At 59.5% G+C, this 14,453-nt stretch overlaps 5 protein-coding genes across 5 annotated transcripts; all 5 read left to right on the top strand.

Annotated features, from left to right (window-relative positions):
* Positions 1-224: 224 nt before the first annotated feature.
* Positions 225-1,106, top strand: LMJF_36_1800 (conserved hypothetical protein; the record flags this gene model as incomplete). Its single annotated transcript, XM_001686702.1, has 1 exon — positions 225-1,106. One exon carries the CDS (start codon positions 225-227, stop codon positions 1,104-1,106), a length of 882 nt encoding a protein of 293 aa, XP_001686754.1.
* Positions 1,107-2,328: 1,222 nt separating this feature from the next.
* Positions 2,329-5,016, top strand: LMJF_36_1790 (putative exoribonuclease 2; the record flags this gene model as incomplete). The annotated part of the gene is made up of 1 exon (XM_001686701.1): positions 2,329-5,016. The coding sequence occupies one exon, from the start codon at positions 2,329-2,331 to the stop codon at positions 5,014-5,016; it is 2,688 nt and encodes an 895-aa protein (XP_001686753.1).
* A 1,127-nt stretch (positions 5,017-6,143) lies between these two features.
* Positions 6,144-8,381, top strand: LMJF_36_1780 (conserved hypothetical protein; the record flags this gene model as incomplete). Its single annotated transcript, XM_001686700.1, has 1 exon — positions 6,144-8,381. One exon carries the CDS (start codon positions 6,144-6,146, stop codon positions 8,379-8,381), a length of 2,238 nt encoding a protein of 745 aa, XP_001686752.1.
* A 1,032-nt stretch (positions 8,382-9,413) lies between these two features.
* LMJF_36_1770 (conserved hypothetical protein) lies at positions 9,414-9,734 on the top strand (the record flags this gene model as incomplete). Its single annotated transcript, XM_001686699.1, has 1 exon — positions 9,414-9,734. The coding sequence occupies one exon, from the start codon at positions 9,414-9,416 to the stop codon at positions 9,732-9,734; it is 321 nt and encodes a 106-aa protein (XP_001686751.1).
* Positions 9,735-12,025: 2,291 nt separating this feature from the next.
* LMJF_36_1760 (putative aldehyde dehydrogenase) lies at positions 12,026-13,555 on the top strand (the record flags this gene model as incomplete). The annotated part of the gene is made up of 1 exon (XM_001686698.1): positions 12,026-13,555. One exon carries the CDS (start codon positions 12,026-12,028, stop codon positions 13,553-13,555), a length of 1,530 nt encoding a protein of 509 aa, XP_001686750.1.
* Positions 13,556-14,453: the final 898 nt, after the last annotated feature.

Genomic DNA, 14,453 nt, shown 5'->3' with positions numbered 1-14,453 from the left:
CCATGGCGGGCAAACCGCGTAGCCTTGGTTCCTCGCCAGTGTCTGGGATCACTCCACCCGAGCACAGAACCACCGCGATGACCGTCCGCACGCATGCGGATGAGCACCTTCCTCTTTGCGTGGTTCAGACTTCCAACACTCTGTCTTCGTCCGCGGAAGCCTCCTCCACACGCCTCAAAGCGTTCTTTGTAAATCCCGCCTGTGCCGTCAGCGCGACTGCGATCATGTCGGAAAACGTTGCTGCGGCGCAGCGGCGCTGGCAGGCTGGCATGCATGAGGTGGAGGCCTATCTCAACGCGCTGGACTCGGCCCGCGCGGACAGCGCGAAAGCGGGGCTCTACCACCGAGCGCAGCAGTGCATGCAGCACATGGAGAAGATCATTCGCCTGCTCGCCAAGCGAATCGCGAGAGAGGCGAACATTATGGCAGAGCGCGCGCGGCAGGCGTTGACAGAGCAGCAGCGACTGTTGCAGCGGAACCTCCGCAAGCGCTGGAAGACCAAGATGCTGGTGTACGAGGAGAATGCCTCAGCGATGCTAGCGGCTGCGGAGCAGCATCACTACGCGGAGCGCGTGCGGGAGGATGAGCGCGCGCACGAGGAGCTGCGCAGCGTGCGAGCGGGTGGTTCCATGGCGCATTCCAGGTCCTCAAAGGTGCAACACCTGCAAAGCGAAATCCAGCTGTACCTGAGGCAGCATCGCTATCGTGAAGCGGAGCGGGCGCAGGCGCAGCTAAGCCGATTTGAGAAGCAAGAGCAACAGTCGCAGCAGAGGAACCTCACCCATCTTCAGGAGCAGCGGCTGCAAGCGATGCGAATGAAACAAGAAGAGCAGCTGGCCAAAATGAAGGCGGCATATCAACAAGAAAAGCAAGAGATAACCCGCACTTGCCGCGCAGAGCTGGATGCTATGACTCGTCAACACGAGGTTGCCCTACAAGCGGTGGAGGAACGACGCCTATTTCTCCACGAAAGGGTTCAGGCGATCTTGAAGGCGTACAACGACGCCGACACGCTGGACCCGCGGGCAGCAGGGCAAAAACTGATACGGATTTCACAGCTATTGTGGACATCTCGCGAGGTGCAGCAGTCGAGTAAGCGCATTTGACGAAGCGTTGTGCCGCGCATAATCGAGTAGCAGACGAAAGAGATGAGTGGCACTCATGGCATTCATGACAGAGGTGGGCGGAGGGCAGAAGTGGGGATGCGCTTTGCACGGCCGCGTGATGCTGTCTGATTTCTCTGCTGGGGAATGTTGTCCACTCTCCGCCGTGCCTACTTACCACCCTCCCCCCTTTTTCGTGCGCTTCGCCCACCTCGCCGGCGAATCTCTTTTGCCTCCGCCTCTGCCGTTTTGTCCGTCTGTGATTGTAGTCCGCTGCTTATCTTTGCCTGTACATCGTCCCCCCCCCCCCACCAGTGTCTTCTCCGCCTTGGACGTTTCGCACACACTCTCAGCACCCTCTGAGTTCCTTTGCTTCCTCCGCCTCTTTGCTCCTATCTTCTGCTTGCGTTTTCTCTCCTTTTCGTTTTCAGCCACTACACGTTAAATTAGAGCGCTGCGGCAGGACCCACTCGGGGCTGCCGGTGCTCGGAGGGGTGGGTTGATGGTGCGCTGTCGGCACGTGAACACACCCCAAACGGCACAACCTCAACAACAAGAAATAAATACCGTGGCGAGCATGCCTATTCGAAAGTGCGTCGGCCCTTGACGTGCTCTCTTCGACTCCGCTGCGATCCTGTCTAGCGTTGTGGAGAGTGCGCATGGGGCTCGATCCATCTTACCCGCGCATGCCTGCCCCCTCTCGCTCGTGAGTCCGCCACTCCTGTCACATCTATGTTTTGTGTTCCTTTGCTTCCTCCGTTCTCCTTGCCTATCCGTGTCTCTCTCCCTATGGGAGGCGGCTCGCCTTGTGTCGTGCGCATTGCTCTTCTTTTCCCCTCTTCTCCCCTCTTCTTCATCTCTCTGCTCACTCGCGCACAAAGCACAACATTGCCTTTGAAGGGAGGTCCACTACGCGCAGGCGCGCACCTGTGGTCCCTCTCTTCGCCTGGGGCGACTACACTACAGAATACGGAGGGCCGCGCATCTGTCACCCTGGTCTCCCCTGTCGTGCACACCAAGATTCGCAGCACATCACACCACACACTCCGAGTCACACGTACTCGCCGATACGTTCTCGAAGGGGCCACGCGACGTGCTCCATAGGTAGCCCCCCTTTTCCTCTTCCTGCTACTCCCACTCCCGCTGCCTCGTACACAATCACACACACACACACACACACACACGCAAATACAAATCGATAGACTGCGACGCGTGTTCAGCAAGCATGGGCATTGCTGGGTTCTTTTTGTGGCTGCAGCGATGGTACGGCGACTGCATCGACAACATCCCACAGGATGTGGTAGATGCTGCCTTCAAGGGTCAGGCGCTTCCGCACAGTCATGCCAGTGCGTACTCGTACGACAACTTTTATGTGGACATGAACGGGTTGATTCACCCTTGCTGCCACGATACGGCGCCGCTGCCGGAGCCAGAGAACGAGGAGGAGATGTTTGAGCGCATGTTTGACCAGCTTGACCTCCTCGTCAGGGTGGTGCGTCCGAAGAAGTGCCTTGTGCTGTGCGTCGACGGCGTCGCTCCACGTAGCAAGATGAATCAACAGCGCAGCCGTCGCTTCCGCGCCGCAGACGAGCGCCTGGAGAGCGACGCCATCTCGAACGCCTGCGCAGACAGCATCGTCTCCGAGTATCACCTTCCCCGGCCCCGCGTCCGGGAACGCTGGGACCACAACGTCATAACCCCGTCCACGGCGTTCATGGAGCGCGTTGCCCTCGCGCTTGAGTGGTACATTATGAAGAAGCTGAACGAGGACGCCGCATGGCGCCATTTGACGGTCGTCTTCTCGGACGCGCACGTTCCGGGCGAGGGCGAGCACAAGATCATGCAATACATCCGCGGCCTGCGCTCGCAGCCCGGCTATGACTACAACACTAGCCACGTCATTCACGGCATGGATGCCGACCTCATCTGCCTCGGGCTGTCGACGCACGAGAAACATGTCTGCATCTTGCGCAACCAGCTCACCGAGACCTTCCAGCCAGATCACAATCGGTTCTGCTACTTCAACCTAAGCACGTACCGCGAGAAGCTCATGCAGGACTTTGCGAACATCGAGGGCATGCAGTTCGAGCGCGTCGTTGACGACTTCATCTTTCTCTGCTTCTTCGTCGGCAACGATTTCTTGCCGCACGTGCCGCTCGTGTCCATCAAGACGCGTGGCATCGAGATGCTCCTCGACCACTACGTGCGCGACTTCGCGCTGCACGGCTACTTGACCCAGCTCGGCGAGGTGGACTACGCCCACCTGCACATCTTCCTCATGAACTTCACCTCCAAATGCATGATGAAGTTGACGAAGGAGTACTACGGCGTCGTCCGCGCTAAGGAGCGCGCGAAGCAGCACGTCGAGGAGCGCGTCACCAAGACGGAGGCGCAAGTATCGGAGGTGCTGGGGACCTTGCTGCCAGATCGCAGCAACGCACAAGAGGTCAGTGACGCGTTACTGGGGCTCATGTCATCTGCGCGGAAAGAGCGCACCCGCTTCGTCGTGGACAAGCAGCCGCTGGGGTTCTCCTACCTCGACAAGACGTACCGCGACGCGTATTACCAGCACAAGTTCGGCTGGGACCCGTCGACCAACCGTGCCGCCTTCGAGAGCCAAATTCGGCTCTGCTGTGCCGAGTACCTGCGTGGGATGCAGTGGGTGATGCGCTACTACACGAAGGGGTGCCCATCGTGGGAGTGGTACTTTCCGTACCACTACGCCCCGCTACTGCAGGACTTGGCGGCGTTCACGGCGACGGTGAACGTCGAAATGCGCATGAGCGCCCCTCTTCACCCAGTAGAGCAGCTGCTGGCGGTGCTGCCGCGGCTGAGCGTGCACGCCCTGCCTGAGGAGCTGCACGAGGCCGTGAACGACCCCAAGTCCGTCCTGGGTAAGTTCTACCCCGCCATCGTCGATGTCGACTTTAGCGAAGCCAACTTCTCGTACCAAGGGGTACTGCGTATTCCTTTCATCAACTGCGAGGCCCTCAGCAAGGCGTGCCGACAGCTGGTTGAGTTGGAGGAGGACTTTGGCAGCACATTCCTCTACTGCCATGAGTCCACCTCACTGGCGAAGCAGCTAGACGCTCTGACTGGGCCAAGCAACAGCGCATTACCGCTGGCGACCGGCTTGGCGCCGCCGGTGGTGCCGATCCCCTCCTCGGTGGCATCGACGATGCCGATTGCCGGCCGAATGGGACGCTATGAGGCGGAGTGGCCTCGACACGAGGAGCTGCAGTGCCCCGACCCGGGCATGGCCAAGTCCACGCGCTACGGTGGACGCATCCAGTCGAACCGGGTGAACCAGTACCGTTACGAGCTCAGCACACAGGCCGACTACCGTCCCGTGCTCATGGGCGAGGAGAACGCGACCAAAAACGGGGCGGCGGCGGCCGCATCGAAGCCGTCCAAGCGACTGGAAAAGGAACAGTCACCACCGCGGCACCGCAAGCGGGGTCGCGATGCAGACCACGTCGCCAACAGTAACGACGCTAAACGCAAGAGAGGCTCCAGCCGGCACGATGACGACGGCAGGGACAGGCGTGAGCGCCACCGCAGCAACGGCGAGAGGGAGCAGAATGGCGAGAGCCGGCGCCGCAGCAAGGACGGCAACACGTGTGAGGCCTCTTCCTCCTCGCGTCACACCTCATCTTCCAAGCATTGCTCGGGCCACGATGACGACGCTCGGCGCAGCAGCGAGTTGAGGCATCGCTCCAAGGAGGGGAAGAAGAGGAGCTCGCAGCACCAGACTCGATCTCGCGAGAGTAAAAGCGAGGCTCAACCCGCACCCTCGTCTTCGTCATCTCGACGCGCCAAGAAGAGCCGCGAAACGAAGAAGGTACCGCGGCCGTCCGAAAAGATGGCGTCGACCAAGCCGTCGCGGCACGGTCATCGACAGCAGCGCGCGTGAGAGAGGAGGTGTGCTTGAGAGTCACTCCACAAAGAAGTAGCTGTGCTTTGCCGCGCGTGTGTGTCAGCCATGCATGTGCAGAGAAGCTCGCATGTGTGCACGGCGCCGTGGATGCTTGTCAATTGCTTCCGGCGCCTTTGCACGTTTACTCCTCCGATACCCAGCATCGCTTCGCGCGCCGAGGTGCGTGCACAAGCACGTGTGCAAGCTGTGCTGTCACTGCTGCGCTTCGGCGCTCCAAGTAGTTTGTGTTGTCGTCGCGCTCGTTCCGCACAATTCTCCCTCATTGCAGCATCATTGCATCCCTGCCATTTCGTGCCTGCCCCTCTTTCCTCGCGTGCATCATGAGTAACCAACATCGAAACGAAGAGCGACAACAATGATGCGCGACACGAATCGTGTCGCGCAGCAAATAACGCTGAGCACCATGGGCGGAGGTGCCGCAGATCTCGCTAAAGCCACCTTTGCAACGCTGCCCCCCTCCCCCCGACACCACGGGCTTTGCGCGCGTGCACCTATCATTGCGGTGTAGGCGCCACGTCTACACAATGGCACTTTCAGCCAGGGCCGTCGTCGTGTGGCGCGCGCGACGGGGCTGCTCATTAGCTACTCCCCAATCCAAGGCGTTGCAGCCTTCGTCTCAGCCTCATCAGCCCACCTCGTCCCTCATTCTTCGTCCCCGCTACGCATTTCTCTTCTCCACGCGGCTATTATCTTTTTCTCTCTCTCCTCATTCCCGCGTTACTGCGTGCTTTCCGTGTGCGCTTCAAGTCGATTGCAGCTGGTTGGGTGCCGAAGACCGTAGGCCGACAGCTGCACAGGCACACACACACACACACACACACACACACACACACACACACACACACACACACACACACACACACACACGCACAATTGTACGCAAAGACGCTCACGCCCGCACACGCTCACTCGAACGCACCTCGTCTTCTTGTATCGTGTTTCTTCGTATGCGTTTTTCCCTTGCATCGAGGTGCGTTCCCCACCCCTTCCTCGCCCGCAGCTCGTCTTCGGGATTGCCGGAGACACGGAGGGAACGACGATGAGCGGACCTTCGCTCGTTTGCGCTCGCTCCTTTGTCCACGGTCATCATTGTCGGCGTGGCGATGCCGCTGCTGCCTCTCTCTTCCACGCTCACGAGTGGAGCGTGGGGAAACCCCACTTCGTCCATCACTGCCTTCAAGGTGCGCGAGAAGCATGAGGCGGGCATGCGCCTGCTACAAGGCGGGCTCGTCTATGAGGCAATCCAGATCTTCCAGGAAGCGTCCTTCTTTGACGCCGAAAACGTACGGCCCATCGTGGCGCTCGCTGAGTGCTACGTCTTCCTGTGCGACCTGCGGTCCGCCGTTCGCTGCTACCGGCGGGCACTGTTGTCGCTGCACAAGCAAGATCTGGATGACTACTGCCGCCGTGCTAACGAAACCCCGACCGACGCTGTCGATGAGGTTTCTGCCACAAACAACTGTCGCGTCGTCGCGTCGAACTCACCCGAGAGGACGTGGCGGAATAGTGGTGGCGAAATGCACCCCTCTGACGTTCCAGATGATGAGAGAGGGTCACGGGAGGCTCGCCTGGAGACGGCACAGGACCCCGCGCCTGCGTCCTTCCAGTCTGTCGGAGGTAGCAGTCCGCCAGACCACTCTATACAAGGCCTTGCGGACAGTCTACAGTCAGCGGAGATGGCCGCGCGCTTCTCCATGTACCAGCCTTCTCAAGCTAAATCAGTCGACTCGGCTGCGAGCGAGGTTCCCGCGACGACGCCGAGCCTACCTGCACCAGGTGCTGCACCCACCGTGAAGGACATACGCGCGCGCCTTGCGGGAGTGCTCGACGCCCTGGGACTGTCTCTGTATCAGCTCGGCAGCGTCGACCAAGCTCTGCGTTGCACCACCGAGGCCCTGGAGATGCTGGACGCCGCCGCACAGGTGGGCGAGGGTGAGGACAAGGACGTGTCCTCGAGCAAGTTGCCACAGTTCCTGGCCGACCCGACGATTGCGCTGCATCGCGGCGTGTACCTCATGGCGCTGCAACGCGACGAGGAAGCAGAGGCGCTGCTTGAGGATCACTTCGCCATCTTTCCGCACTGGCGTCCTCAGACAGCCGCGCTTCTGGTTCAGCTCTACTGCAACCGTCAAGCCTTCCGCAAGGCGCGAGTGCTGCTGGAGGCGCAGGAGGAGAAGGAGGCGTGTAACACGGACTCGAGCAAGGCGCCGACCGAAGCCCACGGCAACGTCGATGAGGGACTGTGTAGCGCACGACGGAGTACTCTGGCCCCGTCGCTGCCGTCCAGCACGGACGCACTGGGGTCGCTGGCGGTCGCCAAATACCTCTTCACCGAGCTGTATGCGCGCTACCGCACGGCAGCGCTCGCGAGCAACGATGAGGCCAGCATCACCCGCTGCCTCAGCATTTACTCGAATGACTTTGACCTGCTGTTCCGTCGAGCGCAGCTGAGCGTCGCGGCGGGGAAGTACAAGCAGAGCGTTAAGGACCTGTTCCGCTGCGTGCGAGAGACGAACGGTGAACACAAGGAGGCGATCGAGGTGATGACGACGGTGCTCTTCAAGATTGGCTCCTCCTTGAACGGCGAGGCCGAGGTTCAGGATGCGGTTACCTACTACTCTGAGTCGCTCAAGTGGCGCCCGGACAACGTGCTCGTGCTGTTGGCGCGTGGCGACTGTTATACCAAAATAGAGTGCTTTGAGGAGGCGCTCGCGGACTACGAGGCGGTCCTGGGCCTGGAGCCAGACCAGCGTGACGCGCGACAGCGAATCGCCTCGTTGCACGACCTGTGGGGCTGCAAGCTCTTCGCCCAAAACCAGCCGGTGCAGGCGGAGGCGGAGTTCACCAACGCTATCAAGACGGACGGTCGGAACCCGCAGTTTTACTATCACCGTGCCCTCTGCCGCCTCAAGCTCGATCAGGGACGCTACGCGTTGCGCGATGTGCTCTCCTGCAAGGAGCTCCACCCTACCACACCGCATCTTCGCGCCTTTATTGCGCGGTACCTGGAGCCGGTGCAGCCGCCGGAGGCCAGCCAACGCCGCAACACACCGCAGGCTCCCAAGAGGCGAGTCGTGGCGGCCTCCGTGTGCGAGGCTCGCACGCCGCCACCACTTGGTGACTGCGATGAACCGCCCGCGTTGCAGCGGAGGCGTGATAGGGACACGGACGACACCTTGTCGCACCCCGCCAACGGTGGTGCCTCGACAGCAACTGGGGTGCTCCCCAGGATCCAGCGCCGGGCATCGTTGCAAAAACGCTCTGCCGTCGTGGGGTGGGTGCAAGGCTGTCAAACGATGCTTCACCAACGCGAGACAGGGGCGCATGCCCCCGTGAAATAGGATGCATGCGTGCGCTGTTTTTTGTGTGTGCGACCCTGTTTTGCGCTGTTTCAAGGATAGGGAGAGAAGGGGCAACCCTCCTCTCCCCCTCTCGCCCTCTCTCCCCTTCCCCTCGTGCGCGCAACTGTGAACACCACGATGACGAAGAGGTGAGCCGAGAGGTGGTCCCTACAGTGTGCCCCTTGTGCGTCTACCCCCACCCCGCCTGTCTTCTCGCGTGGAATGTACAGTGTGAGTAGTAGCGGCGTGGACCTTCTTTGTGTTTCTCATCTCTTACCTTTGCATCCACTTGGAACCGAATCTGTTCTGTTTCTTTGTGTGTGTGTGTGCTCTCTCTTCCTGCAGTGCACACGGCTGCGGATGTTTGCTGCTCTCCTCATCCGCTGCACCTCCGTCACTGGTGCGCCCAATGGGCACGCGCACAAAGGAGCAGTGAAGAGCGCTTGCTGTGGCAAAGAGAAGAGCGACACCTCACCATCGCCCTTGCGCTGTGCCTGCCTCGACTACTTCGTGTTGCGGAATCAGCGGCACGGTAGCGCGCTGCAGTGGACCCACCGGATGGCGCGCGACGAATGCGCGTCGTCTTTTTCAGTCTCTTTCACCCACAAACTTACCTCAAGGATGCGTATCGCCGCCGGAATCGGTCCGAGGACGTTGTGACGGCGGTCCTGCTCCCTCCTCCTCTTGTCTTACGCCCGCCATGTCGTTGACGGCCTCATCTACTCTTCTTCTGCCACCTCGCTTCGATGTCCATGCTGTCCAACACACACACACACACACACACACACACACACACCTGGCGCGCATTGCACCGCGTGCTACTCATATCAACGACAACGACGACAGCATGCAAACGACATACGAGATCGTCGTGTATTACCTCTTCTCCCTCTCTCTCCACTGTGGCGGTCGCAAACGTGACATCGAACGCGCACTCGCTGTCGTTTAAAGTGCGCTTCCTATCTTTTCAAGTGCCTTGTGCCGTGCACGACAGACTTTCCAACAAGGCAGAGGAACAACAGCAAAAAGAAAATGTTCCGCCGTGCCTTAGGAGCATCTGCGGCGCGCAGCCTTTCTAGCATCTCTGCGGTGGTGTCTCGCCGCAGCTACACGGAGCTGTCGCACATGAAGTTTCCGGTGTATTACGGCGCTGTCGGTGTCGTTCTCGGGTATTTTGTAGTGATGTGGATTATCTTCCTGCGCATGGGCAGCAAGCACACCGCCCGCTCCGAGTACAAGAACGACTACCTGCGTGTGTGGCGCCGCAGGCTCGGCACCGGCTACCAGTGGGCCGATGCGTGGGGTCCGCAGATGGACACTTTCTTCAAGGACCTTCCGGAGGAGGTCGAGTAAGAAGCGGATGCGAGGCTTCAAAATTAGCACTTGTGTTCGGGGGCCCGACAAGAGCTGACGACAGGAAGACGACTTTCGTGCTCGCTAATATCAGAAGTATTGCTGCTTCAGCATCTATCACGCGCAGCCTCACTGGCCTCTGCCTTCTCTGCGCAACGCCTCACGTGCTGCCTCTGCGGCTAGGAAGGGTGCTGTAGGTGATGACGGTGTGTGTGGTTATTCCGTGGGCCAGAGAATCCTTCAAGTGGTCTGTGTGGCGCCCTGATCGTGCATTCTTCTTCGCTTCCTGGCGACTCCATGAAAGGAAAACACACACACACACACACACACACGTCGCTCGGTCTTGTTGCGCGTTCCTGACACCGGTGCGTCGGTGTGGATGCGTATGGGGTGAGGTGGTGTGCCTGCTTGCGTTTCTCGAGGAAATGTGCGCATGCACCCTATTCCTTGTCACGCGTCCGTGCGCACGGGCGCGCTCGCACACATGCTGTGGGTAGGAAGTGGACAGATGCAGGCCCCGCTCACTCGTGCTCTTCTTGTAGTAGTAGACAGTATAAAACAGAAACATGCAAAAAGAGGGAGCGTGCGAAAGGTGCAAAGTTGTGGGGAGGGGTGGGTCGGAGAGAGCCGTGGCCCTTTTTTGTTGTTGCGTTGGCGTCGTTAGTGCTTGTGCATTTTCTATGATGATGTGGGCACAGTTGTACGTGTGTCTGTGTGTGTGTGTGTGTGTGTGTGTGTGTGTGTGTGCGAGCGAGGTGCGGTGTACGTCGCGGTGCTCCTCTCTTCTCCCTCCTTTGCTTTCCTCCACTTGCACGGCTTTCTCGGTTTATGTAAAAACGGACGAAGAAAAAACAGCAGAAACCGTAATAGTAGCGTTCTCAACAGCCAACGATGCTTGTGTGTGTGTGTGTGTGTCTTTGTATTTGCCTACTCCTTGCGTATGCCTGTCTGCCAGTGTATACCTCCCTTTTCTTATAGCGAACTGCGCCGACTCGAACATGGACTCCGTTGCTGACGCACGTGCACAACATCATGCAGACGCTTCAACCCCTCACCCAGCTGAGGGGGCGAGTAATGTCCCCTCCTTTTTGTGCACGCAACGCCGCGGGCATACGTAGACATAGACACACGCACAGTGGGATTTGGAGAGTTGTTGAGCTGGGTACGGATCCGTAAAAGTTTTCTATCTTTGTGCCGTCTTTGTTTCCTCTCTGTGCTTATCTCTCCCTCACTGTGTGTGTGTGTGTGTGTGTGAGTGTGTGGTCTTGGCGGCCTTCTCCCTCGTGTGACGCAACTCTTTCTCATCCATTCATCAAAAAAAACAAAACAAAAACGGCGCACGAGCGACGCGGACGGACACATCGCACGGCATCGCATAAAAGAGGCACTAAGGGCAACGAAAAGGAACGAAAACAAAGTGCCGCATCACAGCACGTTAAGGAGGTGGTGGGTTGGCTCTGAAAGACGCGTCTCTCGTGACTGTCGCGCTGCACTTCCTGGTTCATATCACGCTCCTCTTTCTTCTGTGAGGGCGTTGCCCGATGCATGCTCACGTGGGACAACTTCAGAGGCACAAACGAAAAAGAATCGAAACGGAGACGTGTTGCATGCCCCCCTCCCTCTTATCCCAGTCCACTGCACCCGCAGCTCCATCAAGAAGTGGAGCATGGCAGACACGGTGAAAGAAAGGTAGTGTGGCTGTGCTGAAAGCCCCCTTTCGTTCCTCTCGGACGGCAGCTGCCTCTGCACCGGCGTGTCTTCCTCGCTTGCTCCGTTAGGGCTAAAGGATGCACACTCCCGTCGTTCTTGTTCCTCTGTTTTCGTCGTTTTTTTTTTGCTTCTTGACTGTTGAACTCTTATCCACTCCGCCGCTCCATCTTTGTGGTGGCTTCTCTCTGCCCGCTTGTGAAGTGCGACAGACACGTGCTCCTTTCTCTCTCTCTCTCTCTCCGTTACCAGTCGGCAAAAATACAAAATAAAACGAAAACAGCGCTCCGGGGTGCTCTTCGCTCTCGAGCTTGCTACCAGGACGGTGGAGGAGGGGGGCAAGAACGGCTCTTTTCGCTTTCTCTCCCCTGTATATCCTTCCATCGGCCACCGCTTCAGAGCGGTGTACGCAGACGAGGGGTGCACTTACCAAAGGGAAGCTCACATCTGTGATTGCGGGTGCGGTTCTCTGTACTGGTACACATTTCAGAGGACACTCCTTGGCCACCCTACCCTCCCCCCTCCCACATGGACTGCTACCACAACCAAAGAAAAGCACTTGGGCTCCCACTCGTGCATCACCAATGTCGAAGCTGTTCCGCACAGTTGGTGCCAAGGGTTTCCAGCCCTTCGATTGGGCTAACGCGGCGCAGTACGCCTCGGGTACCACGCCCATGATGAAGGAGCCGGCGTGCTACATCAACGGCGCGTGGGTAGCAAGCGCGCTCTCCGACAAGACGGTGACCGTCGAGGATCCGTGTACAAACCAGATCATCGGGGCTATTCCATGCATGGGCTACGCGGAGACGACGGCCGCTATCGAGGCGGCCAGGGCTGTGTTTGAGCGCTGGAAAGAAGTTATGCCGCGTCAGCGCGCCGGAGCGGTGCGGCGTTGGGGAGAGCTCATGCGGAAGCACTGTGACGTCGTTGCAAACATTCTCTCTCGCGAATCCGGCAAGGTCGTCGCGGAGGGAAAGGGCGAGGTGCTGTACGCGCAAGGGTACGCGGACTGGTACGCCGGCGAGGCGGAGCGGATCTACGGCGACATCATCCCCGGTCCTCGCCCAGGTGTGCAGACGACTGTCTTCCGGGAGCCGGTCGGCGTTGTGGGCATCATTACCCCGTGGAACTTCCCGGCAGCGATGATCATGCGTGCCGCCTGCGGTGCCATCGCAGCTGGGTGTACCGTCGTGCTCAAACCTGCCGAGCTCACCCCGTTCACGGCCATGGCGCTTGCCCAGCTCGCAGACGAGGCCGGCATCCCGCCGGGCGTCTTCAACGTCGTCGCCGGTGATGCCCCCAAGATCGGCGACGCACTCGTCGAGTCCTTCGACGTGCGCAAGGTCTCTTTCACCGGCTCCACCCGCGTCGGCCAGCACCTCTACCGTCGGTGCTCCGAGACGATGAAGAAAGTCACCATGGAGCTTGGCGGCAACGCACCGTGTATCGTCTTTGAGGATGCGGATCTGCCTCGTGCCGCTGATCAGCTCATCGCCGCAAAGTTCCGCAACGCGGGCCAAACGTGCATCTGCGTGAACCGCGCGCTCGTGCAGGCGAGTGTCTATGACGAGTTCAAGAGCCTCGTGGCCGACCGGGTGCGCGCGCTGAAGGTGGGCAGTAGTTTTGACCCCGCCGTGAAGGTAGGTGCTGTGATAGGAAGTGCCACGCTAGAGCGCATGACTCGCATGGTGGAGGATGCTGTGGAGAAGGGGGCCACGCTGATGGTGGGCGGAAAGGCTGTGGAGGGCGGTGGCTACTTCTTCGAGCCGACGCTGCTCACTAACGTGCCGCACGACACAACGCTGTGCTGTCGCAACGAGCTCTTCGGTCCTGTTCTGCCCCTTGTGCCCTTCGACACGGAAGACGTTGCCGTAAAGATGGCCAACGACACTCAAGCCGGCCTGGCCTCGTACTTCTTCACCAATGATTACCGTCGCCAGCACCGCGTTGCGCGGGCCTTGCGCTACGGCATGGTGGGTGTCAACGACAGCGCCCTTTCCAGTCCAGCGGCGCCGTTTGGCGGGGTCAAGGAGAGTGGGCTCGGCCGGGACGGGTCCAAGTATGGCATTGAATCCTTTGTCGACATCAAGTACGTCCTCTTCTCGACTGTCTAGGGGGCAGGCGTGTCCAGGCGAAGGGAAAGGGCAGGGGCGAGGGGTTTCGTGCAGCTCACGTCGCGCATTCTTGCTCTTGCTTCCTTTGCAGGGAGCGCACCCTCGCGTCCGCTATCCTTCCACTGATGTCGTGCACACTGCACGTTTTGGACGCACTCGCACACCATATCCCTGCTCCACGGCGCTTGACTCTTCCTCATCTTCAGAGTCGATTCCGTGCATCTGTGATGGTTGCCGACCGGAGGGACACGCGGCTAGGCATCCGCGCGCGCCCGTCCTTTCCCTCCTGCCTCTTGTGCGTATCGCTGGCCGCTCCTCCCTTTGTCTTCCACTTTTTTTTTCGTATTGCTTGTCTGCCCTATTTCGCATCCCCTATCGTCTGCCCTCTTCGAGTGACTTCGTCGCGCACTTCTGCCTCCACCACCCGGTTGTCATCGCCTTCATCGGACGTTGTCGCACGGCGAACCACCACCACTTCTCCCCCCCTGCTCGAGCTCGCTCTCCCCTGTAAAAGAGCGAGCGAGTTGCTCTCTCAGCCTTGTGCGGGAGTACCGCATATGCCATCTCTCGCTCTCAAGCACACAAACACACTTCCGTACGGCCCCCAACGCTGCGTTTTTGGGGCGCTGCGGGCCGCCGGCTTCTTTTGTGCCAGTAGGCCCAAACAGCGCCGCGGCGAGGTTAGGCAACACATACAAGCGTCTTGCAGTTCACCGTCGCTACTGCCCATCCACTTCTCCTCCCACGTGCGCCTCGCAAGCCCTGTGTATGACGTGGTTTAATTCCATCACAGTCTTGCTCTCTCTCTCTTGCTCTGCCGTTCGCTGGATGTGCTTCTTCCCGGTGAAAGCCTGCTGTTCTACTACTGCTCCTCATTCGATCATCGTCTTCTCACCTC

Source organism: Leishmania major, chromosome 36, assembly GCF_000002725.2.
Source record: "Leishmania major strain Friedlin complete genome, chromosome 36".
In the NCBI taxonomy this organism is placed as follows: Eukaryota; Euglenozoa; class Kinetoplastea; order Trypanosomatida; family Trypanosomatidae; genus Leishmania; species Leishmania major.
This window is presented reverse-complemented; position numbering and strand designations above follow the sequence as displayed.